This window comes from Scomber scombrus, chromosome 5, assembly GCF_963691925.1.
Source record: "Scomber scombrus chromosome 5, fScoSco1.1, whole genome shotgun sequence".
NCBI lineage: Eukaryota > Metazoa > Chordata > Actinopteri > Scombriformes > Scombridae > Scomber > Scomber scombrus.
Window position 1 is genome coordinate 17,794,998 of NC_084974.1, and position 21,567 is coordinate 17,816,564.

Below are 21,567 nucleotides of genomic sequence, written 5' to 3' on the forward strand. Positions count from 1 at the left end.
CTGTAATAAGACATCTGAAAACAAAAATCTAACCAGATAGTGGACCCTCGGACAAAACCTTATCAAATGGGGATCTGTAGTCTAATTTGTGTCAGTTTAGCGCTCCTTGACATGAAACATTTTGAGAATCACTGCCATAACAAACATGTATTAACATACAAGGCACATTAGATAAGAACGATCATTTAAAGATCCCCTACAGACATGTACTAAAACATTTTAAAAATACTTAAATATGAATTGAATAATTGAGTGAGGGGTGTGTCAAGTGAGCTCTGATTAACCTCCACACTCTTGTGATCTCAACAGGTACTTGGGCACTGTGACAGTAAAAAGAAATAAGTCACACAAATAGCCACTTGACTACTTGGCTATTAGGATGGGCCCACAGAGAGAGAGAGAGAGAGAGAGAGAGAGAGAGAGAGAGAGAGAGAGAGAGAGAGAGAGAGAGAGAGAGAGAGAGAGAGAGAGAGAGAGAGAGAGAGAGAGAGAGAGAGAGAGAGAGGGAGAGAATACATCACTTTTTGGAAGCAAAATTGGTAATTGCATTACTGGTTGCATTTGCCCTTTAGATCTATTAACACTTGTGAATGATTGGATGGTTTAGAGTCTTTAAAAATACAATCCACAGGAGTCAGATTAAGTTAATTTGAGGCAGAAAACAAGTAACAAGGTATGAGCTGCAATCACTTTGGCTAGGACAAAGCTGCATTTATTAGTTGTAAACTGGTTTAAAAATATTAAATAAATAAAAAGAATGGATGATTTATAATAATATAAAACACAGAGCATGAAAAATATGATCATTAGAATGATTGCAAAGTGGATCAATTTCTCTATTCCAATATAACACATGCATAAAGTAATGTTAATTAGTTGTTTAATATAAAAAAGGGTATTTTATATGTATTTACATATAAAACTAGGCAACTTTAAAAAAAAAAAAAAAAAAAAAAAAATTAGATACGGGCATTTAATAGTCTAGTCCTTTTACAGCTAAAATAAATGTACTTTAAACATAAATATTTTGCGTCTGTAACTGGCTGGATAATGGTATATACCTGCTGTACATCCAAACTGCTTATTTAAAGTTGAGTAAAACACTACAGCTCACTGAAAAATATCAGCATTTGTCACAAGCAAATATTGCCTATAATCAGTTATAACCTATGGGATGTACATCCAGCAAAAGACTGAGGAATGCTTGAACTGCAGACTTCCTTTGGCTAAAATTACAATTATTTATAGTTGCCACAGTGATAAAGTTGTATCTATTTTTTGCACATTATGACGGTTTAAAGGTGTGTCTAAAAACAACAGTCAGGTACCCACATGAACACCGAAAGAGGTTTTCTGTACTGTAACCATTCCTGCTGTTCATACTGGCTATTAGTGCTTTCATTATTAGTGGTGGAGGCCAAAATACACAGTGTGTCCCCAGTTATTTTGTGCAAAAATGCATTTAAAGATAATCTGAAGTTTAAATGAGGCTTAAAATGTCTAAACCAGTCAACAAGTGGATATCTGCCACATTTACAGTCTTTTTAGTATCAAATTCCCTCTTTGTGCTTCCATGTTAAGCTTTGGACAAAATCACTTTGGCACTAAAAAGACTGATTTAAACAGAAGTGTCATGTTAGCTTCAGATAACCTTTTAAATAATTTTCTTGCACAGATGGAGGCTTGTGGGTTTTGGTCCCCATCACTTACATTGTAAGTGCATTATGAAGGGATCTTCTAAAAGCCAGTATGAACATGAATAATTAAATGTGGCAAGAAAAACCTGTTTAATGTTCATTTGGGCTCCTGACTTGTTTTAAGACAAACTAGAAAAATGAAAATCCTGTCCTTTAATATCATATTGTGTGAATAGCAAAAGCACTCATACAGTACAAAACTGATGTCCAACAAAAAAAGAAAAAAAACACAAGGCGAGATATACTAAAATTACTTTATTACAGCTGATTTCTGTTCATATCCCTCTGCCAACACAATGGTAAATATAATACAAACAAAATAGTACATTTGATCCTATTTTTATTCTGTTTTATGAATCTTTTTACACAATTTAAATCCACTTTTAGTACTTTACCATCTCATATGTAGTATCTTCATAATCTCTCAGACATTCAATAACATGTTCCACCATCTATACATTTTAATACAGGTTATGAGTTGTAGTGGTAATGTGCCAAAAGAAGAATACTGACATCTTCAAAGAAATGCAATCTCTTTTCATAATTTGTCACCACGCCATCTTTTCAACCCTTTGTTTATTTTGGCCACTGGACCAGAACACACTTTTTTATGTTTCATACATTTCATACTATCAGCCCAGTGATAGGTAAAACCATGGAGATGATATAATGCAGTGGTATCTGGGCTTGGCAACTCAGGTATGGCACAGTGTTTGACCATAGAAAAGATCGCCATGTTCTCTGTTGCCGGTTCTCATTCAGTATCCCATATGCTTTCAGTCAGTAGGACAAAATTTGACATCAAAGTTAAAAAAAAAAAAAAAAAAAAAAAAAGGATCCAGGTTGGTGGAGAGGTCTCATGACTGACAAAGATCAACAACAATATCCAGACTCCCTCACACACAACATTGACATAAAAGTGAACAAAATGTCTGCATACAAACTTAAGGTTGGCATGTAGGTGAGGTTTGATTGGCCTAACATTCAAACTCATGGCCTTGGCTTTTGACTTAAGGTAAGATCCAATAATGATAAATACATTCCCCTTTTCATTACCAAATATTAACAAATCAGAAAAGAAATAACAATGTAAATATCCTGTTGTGTTACAGTAGCTGGAACAAAAAATCTTGAGAATTGGGAGCAAACCATATGTAACTTGATATAATGCATACGTTCTAGGTAGGATATATACATGTGCAGAAAAATGAAAAATCCCACCTCTTAAAGAAAAGACCCCAGCATTTTTGTGTCTTCAAATGTGATAGGAAGTAGACGGAGATGAGTGATAATGCTCAAAGACAGCCAGTTGACTGACTGATTTAAAGGAAATGACAGCCAATACTGTACATGCATGTGAGGCATTTTGTCTGTGTACGAATCATCCAATAAGCCACATCCAGATAACTGATCTTCAGTTGGAAAGGTTAGCTAATATCTGTGTGGTCTGTCAGTTAAATAAAGTTTATTTTACAATTTTACAAATGACTTTCTTAAAAGGTGAGTTATGTTATTAAATTTTTTCATTTATAAAATATACACATGAACATTTCACTCCAGCTTTATGGTTGAAGGAAGCATACATCTTCATTATCTCTAGATCATTACCCTTAAAAGGCCTATTTCAGTAGGTGTCTTTACAATATTTGTTTGGAAATTGAAGACAGAAATGAAGAAATGACTGAGCAGAACCAGAATCTTAAAAAAGGACCTGCTGGGGCAATCAAAGGAAATACCTAAGTGCTTTCTGCCACATTTATTCATTTTTGCTGATCTTACAGTGTGCCGTTGAGTCAATTTTACATTTGTGCACTACGATGACATCAACATGTGCTTAATTTAGTCACCCTTGTTGTCGGGTTATGATGAGATTGTGTAAAAGTATCTAACTTAGCACCTTTTACATTTTTAGTGTTGCTTTACCGCGTGTTAAAATTTTTTAAACTGTCTTGCAGTTTTGTTTGTAGTGCCAAGCCTGCTGTCATGGTCATGACATTTACCTTTACCTACTGTACCTGCCTGCACATCAAGGACTCAACAGTTAAGCCGGTTCAGTTTGTTTAATGGAAACTAGCCATAGCACATCTAAAAAAGCCTGCAGCATGCTCACATCCTATGTTCATTCAAAGGTGATCATAAACACAGAAGAGATAACTAACAGCTACAATTCAAAACACAGTAAAAGCTGCAGAAAAGGGGAAATATGCGTTTACTTGCATCCGGTTTGTTGCCATACACTAGGGCTTGTCTGCACTTGGGACATTGCTCCTAAAAATCACAGCACAGGTTAGCTTAAATCCCTAAACTTTACTACATACGTACCCACAAAACACTCATCCACCAGGTGCTTTGCGAAAAGAAGTCAAATATTAATTTTACAAATATTTAGCGGTATAAAGTGCTTTAAAAAAAAAAGGCAGCAGTTTTAAAAGGCACTAATAAAATCAACATATCAATACTAGGATTGTTTTTGAAGGCAAATGAGTCTCCTTTTTTCCTCATAACTCCTTGTGTCAACATGCAAACTAAAATTCTCCTTAATGCAGGGGTTTCCAAGTTCACCCCGAGAGTACCACAACTCTAAAAGAACTAAAAATACAGTTACTGATATGCACAAGTTGCTTTCTATTTCTCACAATTCTTCTATTTCTCCAGCCAACATTACTGCATACACAGTGAATATAATAATACATCTGAGAGAAGTATTTGGGACCTCTGGAGCTAAGAATGCAGGTGTGTAATATTGTTAAAATAGACTGAACTAAACACTGGCACTGGTCTCAATCTGCTAGTTGAGTCTAAAATATCAAACTATAAACATCCAAGACTGAATTCTATAACCAAAAGGTTAAAAAGGCACAGTAGTAGTGTCGTAGCATTCGCTGGAAACAGTTAAGATTAGTTTATTTGGCTCTGAATTTATAAAGTCTCATTTTGGCTGATGATCGGGAAACTAAGTGAAATAAAACTACTGAATAAAAAGGAGGCGTCTAATTTATCACAATGACCATTACAGCAGGCTGGTATCACAACAGCAAAGCGTCTTTAGTCAAGACTGCTGTGTCTTTAACCACTGTCAGAGAATCGGCCAGTGTATAACTGAAAATGAACCAGGTGAGGGGAGGAAGGGGCGATCTAGACAAAATTAGTTTACTGTGATTGTTTGACACCACATTTCTGAGGACATAGTTAACACGCGTCAAAGGTTTTCAACAGTGTTTCATGTGCAAAATGAGAGCAATGGCTGTGAATAGCACAAAACATGTACTTAAAAAAAATTCTGTAGGAGAGAGCTGCAATTAAAAAAAATGGGAGTATTATGTGTTGACACTCAAACTGCTAATGTAACACAAACTTAAACATCTGAATGTGTGCCGATAAACTGCTGTGAGGAGGGGCTGTGCCTCTTCCAGCCCTTTTGACCTGAGCAACATTTATTTCATCGCACATCCACATCTGTACACGGGAAGAATTGGGGAGGGGGGGTAGCAGAGAGAGAGAGAGAGCTGCAGAGCTCAGCCTATACTCTGTCCTGTTGTGTTTGTTGGATTCTACATCTCCGTACTCAGACTGGGACTCCGGGGGCTGACAGGGGACTTATGTGAAGGAAAGGTGTGACCCGTTAGATATTTGAGAGGTGACACTGGTACTCCTGCTCATGCCCTGCTCACTGTGCCCTCCTGAGGGTGTCCTCCCCATTGCTTGGGGGCTGTTCTGTGCACCTCCTCTGCTGCGAGAGACCAGGGATGCTGATGGGTGGCCCCATGGCTGGGGACCTCCCTGCATGCCTTGCCCCCACCCTTGCTGCATAGGTGGCCCTCCCGGACTGGAGTGATAGTGGTGATGGCTGCCTTGGTGGCTTGATGATGGGCCCAAACTGCCACTGCCCCAGTGGGACCCTGGAGAGCTCCCAGACGGGTGCTGTTGCTGATGGTGACTCCAACTTCCTGAAGCCCCAGGAAAGCTATGGCTGAGGGCCTCTGGGGAGATGTTTGATAGCACCATGTTGCTGAAGCCCAGGCGCATACTCTCTGAGTCAAAGGCCTCAACTTCTCGGGCTTGGCGTTCCAGCAGGCTCCGGATTCGCTCCAGGCGTTCATTCTGCAAGGAAACCATCTCCTCCTCGATCTACAGAAGGAGAAAAAAAACATCAAAATTGTTCATATACAGTATTTGCATCACAGTTAGCAGCTACACTTACTGTCCCCATTTAGGTTTTCTTGTTAACAAAGGTTATGTTTACATTCAATGTTTCTCACCATACTGTATACAAATAAAACAGGAACAGGGGTGTGCTTTATTCTTTTTGAATGGATAAAACAAAACATTTAAACATTAAAACAATTACTCCACAGGTGTTTTCACTTATTTATTTGCCTTTTTTCACTTCACATAATTCTCAGATCTGTGTGGCTGTGTCCAGACTGGGCTTGCCATCTCACTTCTGTTACTTTTGTGCACCTTTTGTGGATGGACAAATTACATCTTTATCATGTTTATTAATGCATGGAGTGGAGTCTGCTGAGCTAACGTAATTCCAAGCATAACTATGCCTACCTTCAACCTGAGCAAATCTATATAAACCGCAATGACCAAAACCCAGTGTGAGTGTGTGGGGCATTTAAATCTAAACTTTTTGTAAAACCTCTCCAAAAAATCACTGAGGCAGTGCAGTTTAAATCTACTTATGTGAATAATTTAGAGACAACCTTCTGTTCCAGCAGGGCCCTTCGGAGCGACACCCTCTGCTCCAGGTCCTTCCTCTCACGGTCGTGCTGAGCATCTGTCTGCATCTTGATTTTGCTCTGATAGGCGTTGAGAAGCTCCAGCTCCTGCTGGAGCTGCATTCGTAAGGCTTGGCACTGAGCCTCCTGAGTCTCATCCAGACGTAGCTGGGAACAGGGAGATCAACAGGATCAGAATCAATGTACAATATAAACACAACCATTACTAACAAGGTGACGTGAAGTCATACTGGCACCATCATGATCTTACTTCACAACTTTAGGATTCTACATTCCTAACATTGCTAGACTCACCGCCTGAGTGGAAAGCATCTCATTGATGGAGTGGTCATACTGCTCTGCCAAGATGGCAAGTTTGCGGTGTTGCTCCTGCTTCAGACGCTTCAGCACAGTCTTGTGCTCTGACTTTGGTGTTGTCTCCAGCAGATGATTCCTCAGTGCCTTGTACTGCCTGGTCTGGATCTTACAGGTGTCCTGGAACTGCTTCTTGATCTGTAGCTCTTTGGACTGTCATTTGGTGCAATGTAGAGAAAAGTACAATGATGTATTTTTCATATTTAAAGCAAACATCAAGCAACACAGAAACATGATTCTTAATTAGGTTTGTGCAATCACAGTAATTTGGACCTCAAACTGAGAATTACCATCAGTGAAATGAGGGTGTCTATTGAATATTAAATGTACATTAATGCTCACAAGCCGAGCGCTCACCTTGAGGCTCTTGGGTTGCTGGCGGACCTCCATAACATGTTTACGTCTAAGTTCCCTCTCCCTCCTCTTGTTGTACTCCTGCTGGTTGGTGAGTTCCGTCTGGTGCTGCAGGCGGATCAGCTCAGCTCTCGTCTTTTGTATGGTGTTGAGCTGGCGGAACTCCAGCTCTTGCATGGACTCATGGTGCCGCAGAAGCATGGCATGTTCCAAGTCCTTCTGGGTTTGACGCTTGTTAAGCTCCTGGTTATGTGCACATGGAAAGACAACAAACAACAAAGAGATAAGATTGTCACGGACAAAGAATAAGTACCAATTTTAGTTTGTTAACTAATTAGACCCAATTGTATAAGGAGAGTGCATCATGTAGGAGAGAGTGCTGACCTCACGAACTAAGTCCTGTTCAATATTGTGGCGAGCAATCAAGATCCTCCGTTTGAACCTGCGGCACTCCAGCTCCAAGTACTGCCTCTGTCTGCGCTGCAAGTTGGCCTCCTCCTCCGCTTGGAAGTGTTGGAAGTTCTCCTTCTGCTTGGACAACCACTCCTGCTTTTCCTTCTTGGGTGTTGACTGGTTTTCATTCAACTCCTACCGGAACACAACAGTACAGGTCACTAGCAGAACTGGCTCCATAGTACTGAGTAATATCAATTTTCAAACAGCAAGTGCGCTAAAACTGAGACTAATGTATGGGGCACAGACGCAGGTAGATCCTCTACCTCTTTGAGTTGTTCCTTGCGAAGTTTGTACTCCCGTTTCTGGGATTCTAGGAAGCTGTTGAGCTCCTTCTTCTGTTGGCTCTGGATATGCTGCTGGAACTTCTTCTCATCGTTGGTGAAAGTTTTTGCCTGATGGAAAAATGCACAACATAATAATTTAGCTATAGGCAAAATAATAGTGTGTGTTTTGTAAATCTGAGGTGAACACATAAATACAATGAAAACATACATCTTTCTCCATAGATGCCTGGTGCTTCTTTATCAGTTTCTCCATCTCCTGGGCAAAGCTATTCCGCTGATTCTCCAGTTCCTTGTCCAGACGGAGTCTGTGCTCATCCATTTCAGATTTCAGCTTGTTTTCCAGAGCCATCAGCTGTTTCTGGTGCTGCCGCCGCATGCGCTTGTACCCTAATATCTGCTCCCTTAACTCAGAATCCTGCTCGTGCTCCTTAATCTGGCGGGTGAGCTGGTAAGACACAAGACACAGATTCTCTTTATATTTTTGTTAGATGTATGTCACTCTGTATCTTTTATACGATATTTAATTAACCACAGCATTTATATCCTAAGCTAGTGTGCATTGCCTGTCCTAACGTGGGCTTGATGGAGAGACACATTTTAAAATTGAACTCTATATGTAAGAATACCAATGTATCGTTGTATTTAAGACATTTTAAACGTTTATTTTTTATTTTTTTTAAGCATATCAAAAGCGATTAAATGTTTCCATCTGCTTTCAATTACATTCAAAATTGCAAAGTTAGTTGGATTTAACTATCTTTTAATTTGATCTGTCAACACTGTTACTGTGTTATTACCACTGAGGCTGTGCGTATAGTGGCGAAGTGTTCGCGGTTTCGTCTTGGCCGTGGAGTGTGTGCAGGCAGGGACTGTGCCTCAGTTGGCCGGGTGTGAGGTTCTGACTCTTCATTGTATGTCTGTTCCTCCTGAAGGACACGCAAAAATACATAGAACATATAATCAGTGAACTCATTGTATTTAAAAATGTGTAATAATAATTCCTTTAACTAATTCTTCTTACTGGTTTGAGGTGGATGACAGAGCTGTTGGACATTACAGTGTGGTCTCCCTCCATGTCCACCTCACTCTTATCATCCCCAGCATCTGTTAGACTGTTAACAGAACTGCTCTGGGAACTTGCACTGATTGACATACTGGGAATGGATTGGTTGCTTCCCACGCTGTTCACTGTACCCGTTCTACCCACACTGTGCTCTGGCTCCTACAAATAACACAGACAGCAGTAATATGGTTAAAACAATTCTTTCTAATAGCATAAGTTGACATAAAACTATAAAATACAACCATCCTGGAGTGGAGGTGACAGAAATGGAGATGAGAGAGATTCAAATGAGGAAGGGTTGAAACAGTAACACAACAGACCTCTTCTTCATCTTGTGCCTCAGTTGTCGGGCCGTTGTGGGCTTCCTGAAACAAGATCTTCTTCATTTTGCGATACTGCAAATTGTCCAGCTCCCGCACTGCATCCTTAGTCCGATTTATCAGGTCCATGAGAACTGATTCTGGTCGCTCACGTTGGACAAATGCATGCTGGGAGAGTAACACAAAAGACCTCTCTCATTAATATTCAGAAATTTAACAAATACCTGGTTATAAGGATCAATCGTAAAGCATAACATACATCTGTCACATTCAACTTTTTGTTTTATTCTTACCTTTAAGAGCTCCTCAGAGTTCGGCCTGTCTTGGGGAATTTTCTGAAGGCAAGAATCTACAAAGTTTCTGAAATAATCCGTCCTAAAGTGAGATTAAATGAGAAAAAGAAGACAGAATTGTAGTCACTTTATGGAAACCATCATATTCAAAGAAACCATGTTTACAAATTGTAATTCTACAACTCACCATTCACTAGACTGCAACATTGGGCTCTCATTCTGTGCTATGTGGTATAAGGCACTCATTGCATTCATATTGAATAGTGGAGGCTTCCTCTCAGCTGTGAACCAAGCAGCCCGTTATATCAGGGAGTCAGGTATTGAAGAGAAATTAAAAGAGAAACAGAGAACATCATAAGTCATTATAACGCACAATAAATTCTGGCTTTCAGATGTTTATGAGTGTAAAAATAGATGAACTGTCGTAATCAGTCCATACAAAACAGTAACCGTACCTAATTCAACGCAGGTGATTCCCAAAGACCAAATGTCCACCTTTCCATCATACTGACCCTCATCCATAGCTAAGATTACTTCTGGGGCCATCCTAAAAAACACACAAACACATTTAGCAGAATACAAAGATAGAAATGACATATCAAAGAGAATTTTGCAAAAGTATTATGGGGTAGACATTTAACATGCTTTGAAGCGTACCAATATGGTGTCCCGACAAAGGAGTTGGCAGGACAGGCAATGGAGGCAGAACCAAAATCTGCCAGTTTTACCTGCCCTGGCTCTGTCAGCAAGATGTTTCCTGCCTTGATGTCTCTGTCAAACACATGAGAGGAAATTATTACAGCACCGCACAGAAGACAGGACCAGAGCCTGAGAGCTACCCAGCATGCTACCGAACACTTGAAAACACTCACCGGTGAATCATGTTGTGGGAGTGAAGATAAGCCAACCCTTGAAGAGCACCATGGGTAATTGCAGCTATTTCAACTTCTTGTAGAGGTTTCTTGTGAACTGGGGGAGATACATTCAGCAGCAGCATTGTAAATTAAGAAAAAAAGCCACAAGGATAAACTTGAAAAGAGACCACCAAGTTCAAAGTTTGAAACTCACCTTCTAATAAATCTGAAGCAGAGCCGAGACAATACTCCATCACCAGCTGCAAGGAAATAATGTCTTGTGTGAATTCCTTATTATGAATCACTTTATATGAATCACTGCAGTTGTCTTCGTTATCATCATCATCATCATCGTCATCCCTGGCATTCGCTTTTTTATTCTTACCCAGGCGGTGTGCTCTCGTAGATAGCATCCTTTGTACTCTATGCTGTTTGGGTGTTGTATTCTCTGCAGGAATTTCACCTCCTTGATTATGTCTTGCCATTTCTGAGAAAAAAGTAAAAAGTAGATACGTTTGACAACTAATAATATATCCAGCCTTGTTCCTGACATGAGTAACCATGCTAACAAGTGGCTGTTGACATGATATCAATGAGTAAAAGCTATCATACCTCAGTGGACTGCTTTCCACTGTAGGACATCTTCTTGATGGCCACCACCTCATTTGTCCGCACATCCCGTGCCTGAAAGATAAGCACATATAATATGGTCATTTTCAGTTTAACTTAACCAACTGAATCTACTAATGTTATGATGATAATTAATTGTATTCATATTATATACCTGGGAGTAAGGCTGCTCAATTAATCGAAATTTGATCGTGATTACGATTTTGGGGCCAAACGATTTCAAAACTAGTAAAATTGGGGGGGGGAACGATTTTTTGTCATTTTCCTGCAAAAAGCTGCGCATGCGTATTTCTGTCACTCCTCCACAGCGTGCAGCACTGTACAGCTGCCAACACTCCCGTTTTTCCCCAGGTTTCTCCAGTATTTTAGACCCGTCTCCCGCCGCTCTCCCGTTGTGTCTTTTCTCCCGGGAAGCTCCCGTAATTTACAGCCCCAACTTTGTTTGTTAATAATAATAATAATGAGAAGCGCACAATAACAAAGGTTTTATTTTGAAAGCTTAGACAGGAAGCCACCACAGCTCCGTTAGTTTGACAGAAGCTGAAACACACAGCGAAATGTTTTTAACTGTAAATAAAAGTGCACATTTTCCAGCCTGCGTCAGACAATGCTGAGTTTACTGACTAATTATTAAAAACCAGGATGTGTTGTGTAAACTATCATCAGCACTAATATCTCTGCACATGTTCTGCTGTGTGTTGTGTTAAGCGGCAGATAAAAGGCTGCTGCTTGGAGAGAAAATTAATTAAGCCGAATGGACAAGAAATGCAGCATGTTTCTAAAGTTAAAAAAAAAAAAATAATTTAATAATCGTGATTTCAATTTTGACCCAAATAATCATGATTATGATTTTTTCCATAATCGAGCAGCCCTACCTGAGAGCCAGTTTGTCGTTTAGGAATATGACCTGATTTCCACATTTAAAATCTGTCACGCCACAGTTCAAAAGACAGACTGCAGCTATTAGGGAAGCACTGGACAGGTTTCTATGTTTTAAAGCACTACATAATAAAAATGTAGTTTACAAGATTGCCTACTGCAGCCTGAGACAATACAGCTAGCAGCTAGATTGAAAATACTCATATGAGATATTGGCTAGAATTCTGGTTATCATAATATTGTGTCATAAAGATCAAAATTAGGTTTTTCTTGTAGCATTAAAACTCAAATTAACAATCACTGTATAACCCACCACCAGTATCATGGATACATGGTCAATATTAGACACTTTACTACATGTGGTTGACATGTAGAGTGAAGATCATGCAGACTCAATGTAGCTATTGGGGCAATGTAACATTTCACCGCACCAAAAGCAAAGTGAGACTTAAGAAGCTATTAACCGACACATTGCTCTGTTTAAGCTGTTGGACACGAACAATTAATGCTACAAACTGTTTGGCCATAATATCCACATTACAGGGAATATGTAATCCACTTTTCATTAAGCTTAAAGAGTATAAGCAAGGCAACATCTAAACCAAATTGTCACACATCCCAATTCAATTTTGGGCCAAAAATACACAATATTTTATTTTGTCAATATTTTCCAGCTCTACTGGAAAGGTTGTGCATGCTCAACTGTTTACTGGAAGCTTTTAATGTGTTACACTCACACACTAAGACACTTTTCCTAAAATAATACTGCCTTTTTAGGCAGGCAAGAATCATTCTGAAATATTTAAAAGGATCTTAAAGGCCTCTGCCAAATACCAAAACAAACAATCAATAATATCAGCATCATCCGAGTAAAGCTCCCTGATGTAAAGTGCTTATTCGGCATGTTACTAAAGAACAAGAAAGTTTTCATATTCAATGCACAAACCTGCAAGCAGTAACATTTGTGTTGCATTGTTTTTCACTAAATCACAATACATGAGTTGTTTTTGTTCTCAGTGGTGTGAGACTTTAAGCATTTTTGAAATGATAATTGAATTGAACTGAATTTTTTTTTCCACGGGTATGAGTTTTATTTGCATGAAAACAAAATCTGAAAATGAAAATCTGAAAAATCAAATCAAGTGTCAATAATATCTACAATTTTGATGGTTGGTTTTATTTATATATTAATATTGTTTGATCATAACTGTTTCATGTTGTATATTGTTTCAGTTGCAACCATTTTACCTGAATGAGTCTTAACTCCTCCCCTTCCCAGGTGTTCTTTTTCCTTCTATTTTCCTGAAATGTATAACTGATTATTTGGTCCTCATAACCTTTTCTTTTTGCCAGGCCACTTAAACGTCCATTCCTGATAACCAAAAAAAGCTAAACTAAAAAGATTAGCTCTGCAGCCTTGACTTGGCCTATTGTGTCGAGTTGTGAAATACTCACAAAATATACAGCACCAAAGCTGCCATGTCCAATCTCACGCAGATCTGAGTAGAGCTTTTCTGGGTCCTCCTTGAAGAAGAGCTCAGCGATATCGGGGTCCTTCAGGCTCCCCGCCCGACTGCTGTTGGGCATAATGGGGGGCAATGCCGCTGCCGCCAGGAACTATCTGGGTCTGCGACAGCGACTTAAAAGCCCCCTCCAATGGCTCATCTGCAGGACAGTGGTCTCATATGTGTTCAGAGCTGCAGGTTCAAAGGAAAGACAAAAGTTAGTGCATTGCAGAGGGATGTAGCCATGACATAATATGCATGCATATGTTGCTACTGTAAATTAGACAGTGCCTATATGTAAAAACACTTAGTATGAATGGACAGCAGAGGAGAAGAATTGTTGCAGGTGAGGTGTGAGATGTTTCTGAGGATGTTTCAATATTTTTTCGGTCATTAAAGTGTTACACTTTCAATGTTGTGCAATACATTTAATGTAATATGTAAAACTAGTAATTCACTGACGTACAGTAATAACCTGAGCGGGGGAAGGCTAAATGAGACGTTCTGTGAACAAAAGATGTCAGGTGCGATTGTGGAGAACGGCCAGTCCGAAATCTTGAAGTAGAACAAGATAAGTCTCCTGTTTCCATAGTAACTGCGAGTACAGTAAGGAAATCAGTGGGCTGTGTCCTGACATCCTCCCCTCACACCTTCAGCGGCTGGTAATGTAGACAGACAGATATGAGGAGGATACAAAGAAAAGTCTCACACACACCTGACAGTCTCCAGCTTGAACAAAGAAAGCAAGGAAACAACTCGCAGCTTCACAATCTGAAACAAAGCATTCCAGCGATAGGACTACTCGTTAAACCTGTACGCACTGGGTAAACACATGTTCTCAAACATACCAAACGCTGTCAGCCCATAGAGTCACAGCCTTGCTACAAGTGATTCAAGTGTCCGATCACCATCTCATGCAGGTAGTTTTTTTTGGCAGGTTTTATTTGATCAGGTTTTGAGATATCCACACAGCCACCGCATCCAAATACAATACAGATATATAATTTGTTTGTGGTCGTCGCCTCATTGGAAAATTACATCTGAAAGACTATTAAAAGAAGCTTGCCTTCCCAAAACATCCTGGGTACTAATCCAGCAACCTTGAACCACCGTCATTGTGAACTGTGATTAGATTATTTTCACTATTGATTAATCTGTCAATCATTTTCTTGTTTAGTTTGGTCTATAAAAAGGTCAGAAAATGGGGAAAAATGTCAAACACTGTTTCCAAAAGCCTGAGATTCAACCTAAAATGTCTTGTTTTCCCCCAACCAACAGCCACAACCCAAAAGATATCCAGATTACTATCATAGAAGACTCAAGAAACCAGGAAAATACTCACATTTAAAAAGGCAGGAACCAGAGAATTTTTTCAATTAAAATGACCCAAAAAAGATGATCAAAATAATAATATTCAGTCAATTAATTAATCTATTATTCAATTAAACAATGCAGCTGTAGAATTGTCTTATTCTGAATGTAAAAGCAGAAAAATACCCTCAATAGGGTGTGTGCTTTAGCCTTATCTCAGAACCTCACCACATAAAACCAAACCTATCTGCATGACTAGATACTACTAGGGGATGTGATATGAAGGAATATGTATGTTTATTATTTTGTTTGTTTTAATTTTAGGTGAATTGACCCATTAAAGCTACAGAAACGGGGTTAGAATGTAGTATGAGCCCACATTTCCTCTACCAAGCTTTAACTTCAAACTATTTGCTGTCTATTAAACTGTTTCTTATGGGCTTTACTGCTGTAATACAGATGTAGACTGTAAAAGATCACTGAGGAAAGTTTACTGAGTCCATGCGGCTCAGATGATCAGCTGCAAACAGATGCAGAGCTGACGCTAGAGTCACAAGACTTTCTTTCCCAGCCTGAGAGAAACAGCCCCCAGTTGAAGCAGACATCTTTTGTCTCACAACAACACTGAACAACTCACTATTCCACACAGATGCAGCCACGGCCCTGAAATAAAGCCTCATTACCATGTGAGACTGTGCCTCTTTATTGCCATTGTTCTTTACTACATTGTTGCTCATGAATGAGCTTTGTTGTCATATCTCATGATGGCATTTTCGACTGTGGATACATGAGCACAAAAGTGAGTGATGATAACTGATACCTTCATAAAACACCCTTTGCGTTCCAGCTAACTCACACATGCACAAGAATGCAGCAGGACAGGACAACAAAGCTGGAGGGTTGGAATTCCCAATTTATGCCCTCACTGCTGCATTTCTCAGCATTTCCTGTTCGCACAGCTATAGGGAGATAGGAATGGGGCCTGGTGAACATTTTCACTATTGACAAAAAAAAAGAAAAGGATAATAATTTAAAAAAAAAAATACAGTACCAGTCATGATATATGACACTCAGAGATACATTGCAATTCAACCCACAGTAATATAAATATAAAGTTTTTAAAGCTCCCAAAGCTACCTTAACCAAAATACAACTGCCTGCCATCTCTTTTAGTGAACAGTATGCAGTATATAAACTCATCAAGTCATTTTCCTTTTGGCACACCAATCCATACACAAAAACACACAATCACAAACAAGTGTCAACCATCAAGGTGTCCTTTATCTCATCAATCATTTAAAAACAACAAAAAAACTATGACTTTTTGGGGCACTTACTGACTTACTTTACATTAATAAAGTAAGATGGCAACTGGGCCCAAATAAGCGTCATTTATCTGAGGCTAGACACTGTGAAAACAACAACAAGCCTTAAAACAAACCTGTGGTGTAGCCCAGCTTTACCTGCTGCGTGTTTAATGTTCACAGCCAGCTAACCTCAGTTACCTGTGGCTAGGTGATCCCACACTGTAGTTTCTACGCAAGCGGATTTAAGAGAAAGCACGTAGAGGAGGAGGAGGAGGAGGGGGATTAGTTGAAAGTTGTCACTTTCCAACAGCTGTTTTAACTGTCTCACAAGAAAAGTCAAACTAACAAAGTCTTACATTGTAATGCCTTGTGGTTTCATGAGCTGACTGTAGTGTTCACTGTTAGCTGCACACACCTAAACTTAATGTCAGCTAAGGCTAAGTTAACTTACGTGTCATATGATAAAACAATCCCAGCAACACACACGGCGTCTTAACTGCGTGAACAGCTCTGTATCTACAGCATATAAGGTGTAACTACGCCAGCGTTTAAGAGTCATGTGTTAGAGGTGGCTAAATTAGCAGGCTAACCTATGTGATGTTTGCTACGTTAGCTTAGCCAGTTAGCCGAAACTCACCCTCTTGTGACAGGCCAGGTTTCAGCGGTGCAGAGACTGTCGTGTAATTCACAACACTTTGGGATTATAAAAGAACTCTTCCCCTTTTCATTCCCGACACGGTCAATTACCTCGCCAAATTCTTCCGGTTATAGACGATGTCAGTCGATTGTAACATACAGATTTGTGTGTTATAATAGGTTAAAATCCCCACCCTTGAAGTAAGTGGGGTGCCAGAGTAGTCGAGTCCCACTCCCAGGCAGGTCCAAAGATGGCTGCCGAGCGTTCCGCCGCCGCCTCCCTTCGTGAAAAGAGGAGAATGTGAGGGAAGTTCAAACACCCAGAAACAAGCCACGACACTCTCCTCGATGCAGTGAGGAAAAATAAGATTATGGCTCAGCACACTGGCCTGTTAACTAACTACTTGAGTCAGTAGTTGTGTGAAAATGTGGCTGGTTTGTCCGCCTTCCTGCAAACAGCAGTTCCGCCCTGCCTGTTGCACTAAACTCTCTCTGACCCAAAAACATCCAGAGGCGGAGACATTGAAGCGTAATTAACAAACACCAGGCCAATAATACACTGCTGATTAAATACTCAGCACTTACTACACTTTATATTCTTTTGTGGTGTAGCATCTCTATGGAAGCATGTTGCATTCACCAATAAAAGAAAAATCAGAGGCCTTATCACATAATTATGACTTCTATCTCATATTGAAGAGAAAATATCTCATAATTATGACTTATTATCACAATAAAGAGAAAATATCTCATAATTATGACTATTATCGTAATGAATAGAATATCTAATAATTATGACTTATATTATAATGAAGAGAAAAGTTTCATAATTATGGCTTAGTATCTCATAGGGAAAGTAAAATATCTCATAGTTATGACATGGTATCTCATAACTTAGAGACAAGATCTCATAATTATGACTTATTATTGTAATGAATAGAATATCTCATAATTATGACTTAGTAGCAATGAAGAGAAAAGTTTTCATAATTATGACTTAGCATCTCATAATGAAGAGAGAAGATTTCATAATTATAACTTAGTATCATAATGAAGAGAAAGGATTTCACAATGATGGCTTCTATCTTACAATTAAGAGAAAAGATCTCAAGATTGAGATAGTTAGTCATAACCGAGATCTTTTCTTGTAATAAGGAGTATGGCCCCAACTGATAGTGGATTTTTGGGGCGGATATACAAATTCTGATATTGATGTATCAGCTTATAATCTTGTATATAACACACATTTTTTGCTATGATCCCTCAAATGTGGTTATCAAACACTTGTGACAATAAACTTTATGGTATAAAATGACATTAGTGTACTGAAACAGTAATCTATTTGTGTTTAAGAAATTATTATTATTTAGGCTATACAATAAATAAAGCTTTTAGGTCTTTACTGCAAACCATAAACACATTTTGCTGAAATCCTGTGCTAGTCTGACTTATAATGATACAGATCAAAACACATACACACTTTTTTTTATAATACTTTCATAACCCATGTGTGGGCATTAACTGGCAGATTCAAGTATACTGTCAGCTATTGAGAAGCTCTACAAGAACAGTGTTGCGTGCCAAGGCCCGGGGATCCTCTGCAGCATGTTGTTGAGTGGCCAAAGAGTGCGACTCAACACATTGCACTATATCTTCTCAAATCAGCAAGCACCACAGGTCCTACGATGGGAAAGTTGAAACTGGATTTCCAGGGGTAACTGGGTGCATATAGACAGTACTTACATCACATCTTATATATGTTAGTGTGCAAATTTCCCCTTCGGGCAGTGCATGATAGTCAGCTATTGTTTACTTATGCATTCTCTGGTGGGTCTGCGCATGATGTAACACTGTACCAAAGAAACCCCTGCAGCCTCTTCTTCAACTTCAAACCTATTCTCTCCATCTAACCATTATTTTTATTTCGGTGGCTCAGTCTGTACAGTGAGCTGCCAGTTGCAAAGCCAACAAATGGCAGAGCTCTTCTCATAGGGACTCTGACAGGGCTTTTGGATCTGCATTACTTTGATATGTTTCCTCTCCAGGGGGTCCCACGTGTGACTTGTGCTACTGCTGCTATATGTTACACAACTTTGTGCTTCTACATGAAGAGGGGAGATCTAAGGGGTGAAAGCAGTGAATCTGATTGTTCTGGGCAGACAATAACGACATAATAGACGACATATGAGAAAGCAGAAAAAGTAGGTCATATAAAGGAGGCTTTAACTGCAAAAGAGCCCTGTTAAGATCTAACTTGTAAATATGTTTACCAGTAAATTTGCGTTAATGATGACAACGACAATGAAATAAGGTGGATTTAATTGAAGATGCCTTGTTTCATATGACACATAATTTATGTATCAGTGATGCATTTACAAAAAGTGTCCTCAAACTGCCTTTTCATTTCTGAATACAAACAGGAGTCGAGCTGATAGTTACGGCAAGTGATAAGAAAAGTGATCAGTCATTCACCATCACACTTCATTTTTGGCTGCATGGGCAACTGTCACATGCCAGTTCTTTGAGCAGGAAACTGATTTTCTCTCAGATAACTGCTACTTAACTTTAAAGTGAATTTGTAAACTTACTAAAACTACAAATTAACTGATGGTAGTCGACATGTACACATAAAGTACTTACAGTGGTTGTTGACCCCAAGGTGGAGGATGATATTTTACTACAGAAAAGGGTTAAGGTTGATGTTGTTGCCACAGACCTAATTATACAGCAATATGATAAAACAGAGGCAGTAACTGAAGGATGCTGCTGTTCTCTGAATGGACTTTGTCCGAGGTCATTGCATCAGTTGCCCCATAAATTTCTTCTCTTACCTTCATCTATATTTATTCTCCTCTTTCCGCACTCACTCTTTCATGGTTAAAGGAGGGAGTATCTTTCTTAATATACCGAGAGAGGCTTCTCACTCCTGTAAACTCCAGAGCTGGATAATAGGAAAGATGATGAATCATTAGAGACTGCTGAGAAAGAGGATTAAATATCAGTGGATTATGAAAAGGAGGATGGACTCATCTTTCATGCCTCTGAGGTGGGGTTGTGTGTCTGTGGGTATTCATGTCCCATTAATACAAGTGACTACCTCAGCATTTTTCTCCCCAGTAGTTTTGTGCTTCCTTGTCTCCTCCTGTTGCTTTCTGCAGGCGTTTCTGCCTCCGGAGAGGCAGAGGTATCTACTTAATACATCTCTATGTGGAACTTACATTGTGCTATTCTGTCGTTCCCCCTGCTTTCTCTCTCTTTCTGTTACCCCCTCCCACTCTCTGTCTCTTTCTCTCTCAACCCAGCAGGTCGAGGCAGATGGCCGCCCACCCAGAGCCCAGTTCTGCTCAAGGTCTCCTCCTGTTAGAGGTGAAGTTTTTCCTTGCCACTGTTGTCTTGTGCGTGTTCACAGGGGAACATTGGGTCTCTGCAAATATAAGAGTACAGTCTTGACCTGCTCTATATGAAAAGTGCCCTGAAGTAACTTCTGCTGTGATTTGGCACTAAATAAATAAAAGACTTGACTTGAGTACTCTACTTTGAAAAATAATTTGTTTGATGGTTTTAATTAAAATGACATCTACTCTAAAAAAAAAAATCAGAATCTATAAATATGTAAATATATTTCATTTCAGAAACCAAACTGCAGGACACAAGATGTCTCCTACTTCAATAAAAAGTCTGTTTCAGTGTGTGTGCACTGGAGGCTTTGAGTTTCCACATCACACTTGTGTAAGTTGCATATTGGAGAGTGATTGGTTTCCAAATTATTTGTGATGTCACAAGTCCTATTTATAGCCCCAGCCCATAACTTGGATTTTCAGTTAGCTCATACACATACATACGTCATTCTGCACAGTGAAGCTCAAACATCCAAGTGTATGAACAAGAAGAAACACACATTTATAAGTGGAGAGGGACTTTAAGTATTTGAACCACAAATAGTTTCCAAATGGTTTTCTTATCATGGAATTGTTATTGTGGTGTGTCTCTTTAACTTGAGCAGACTACGTAGGCCTACTCAATATGTTAGATTTTTGTTGTTGTTGTGTTCTCGTGCTTAAAATATATTCAGCAATCATGTCCCACAAATATCATGATGTTTGCATGTTATTTTAATAATAAAATTAACTTTATTTATAGAACATTTTTCAAAATCCAAGTTACAAAGTGCTTCACAAGGCAGCAAAATACACAAATCGTAAAACAATTCTGTTGTAAAAGAGAACACATAATATAAAAATGTGATGAATAAAAACTATTTCAATGTACGGTAAAAGCAAGAACAGACTAACCATATTTAAAGGACATAAACGCAATGAGGGTATCACAAAAATATGGAAGAGAAAACTTTCCGGTATGCGATATTTTTTCCTAGGATGGCGAATTCATGACCCGCCCTACTCTGCCTCTGCTTGGCTTACCCTGATATTTCTACCCAAATTCTAACCAATCCAACCGATTTAGGCAACGAGGACTAGCCAATCAGAGGCAGAGAGGGTGAGCCCGTACCGGAAGTAAATTGCCTGTCTTTCCCACATGGCGAAAATGGCTGCGAATGGGGAAAAACAACAGGGCCACAGAGCCGGCATATATAAACAGAAAAACAAAGGCCACAAACATGGCAAGCATCGGACGAAAGGTGAAATCGAGAGAGAAAACAAAGGTGAGCCCTGTTGTTTTATTACGAAGTGTCACTAAAACAGCTGGTGTTAGCTGTATAGTGTTGGTTGATGGCTGTGCCGCTCACGGCTCTACAAACACACGTGTAAGCTGTCCCTGTGCTTCACTTCAGTACAATGTGTGATACGTGTAAATACGGGGTTTATTAACATTGCTGCTGAAGAAATTGCGTAAAAAAACGTCCGATTGTCAGTTAACT

General features: G+C 39.3%; 2 protein-coding genes across 3 annotated transcripts in view; one reads left to right on the forward strand and one right to left on the reverse strand.

Annotated features, from left to right (window-relative positions):
• Window positions 1–1,937: 1,937 nt before the first annotated feature.
• Window positions 1,938–17,132, reverse strand: taok1a (TAO kinase 1a). 2 transcript variants are annotated; one of them, XM_062418885.1, is made up of 20 exons: window positions 16,883–17,132; window positions 13,385–13,626; window positions 11,033–11,104; window positions 10,806–10,907; window positions 10,635–10,680; window positions 10,439–10,535; window positions 10,224–10,337; window positions 10,022–10,113; window positions 9,754–9,847; window positions 9,567–9,648; window positions 9,274–9,441; window positions 8,912–9,112; window positions 8,688–8,816; window positions 8,099–8,335; window positions 7,870–7,998; window positions 7,535–7,738; window positions 7,154–7,393; window positions 6,737–6,949; window positions 6,407–6,589; window positions 1,938–5,825 (listed from the first exon to the last, which is right to left on the reverse strand). In XM_062418885.1, the coding sequence occupies exons 2-20, from the start codon at window positions 13,514–13,516 to the stop codon at window positions 5,295–5,297; spliced, it is 3,066 nt and encodes a 1,021-aa protein (XP_062274869.1). In that variant the 5' UTR covers window positions 13,517–13,626; window positions 16,883–17,132; the 3' UTR covers window positions 1,938–5,294. The 2 variants fall into 2 exon arrangements, with proteins under 2 accessions (XP_062274869.1, XP_062274868.1); XM_062418884.1 differs by having other exon boundaries at window positions 16,690–17,132.
• Window positions 17,133–21,224: 4,092 nt separating this feature from the next.
• The window catches only part of tsr1 (TSR1 ribosome maturation factor), a 10,920-nt gene continuing 10,577 nt past the window's right edge, over window positions 21,225–21,567 (forward strand). The window contains exon 1 of the mRNA XM_062419154.1: window positions 21,225–21,351. Coding sequence (XP_062275138.1) covers window positions 21,225–21,351 — 127 coding nt within the window. The remainder of the gene's footprint in view (window positions 21,352–21,567) is intronic.

Coding starts and splice junctions, on each gene's coding strand:
- taok1a (XM_062418885.1), bottom strand. CDS start 13,516: ATGCCCAACAGCAGTCGGGCGGGGAGCCTGAAGGACCCCGATATCGCT. Junction 10,338..10,438: donor TCCCACAACATGATTCACCG/GTGAGTGTTTTC, acceptor TGTGTTTGACAG/AGACATCAAGGCAGGAAACA. Junction 5,826..6,406: donor GGGCCCTGCTGGAACAGAAG/GTTGTCTCTAAA, acceptor CTCCTTCTGTAG/ATCGAGGAGGAGATGGTTTC.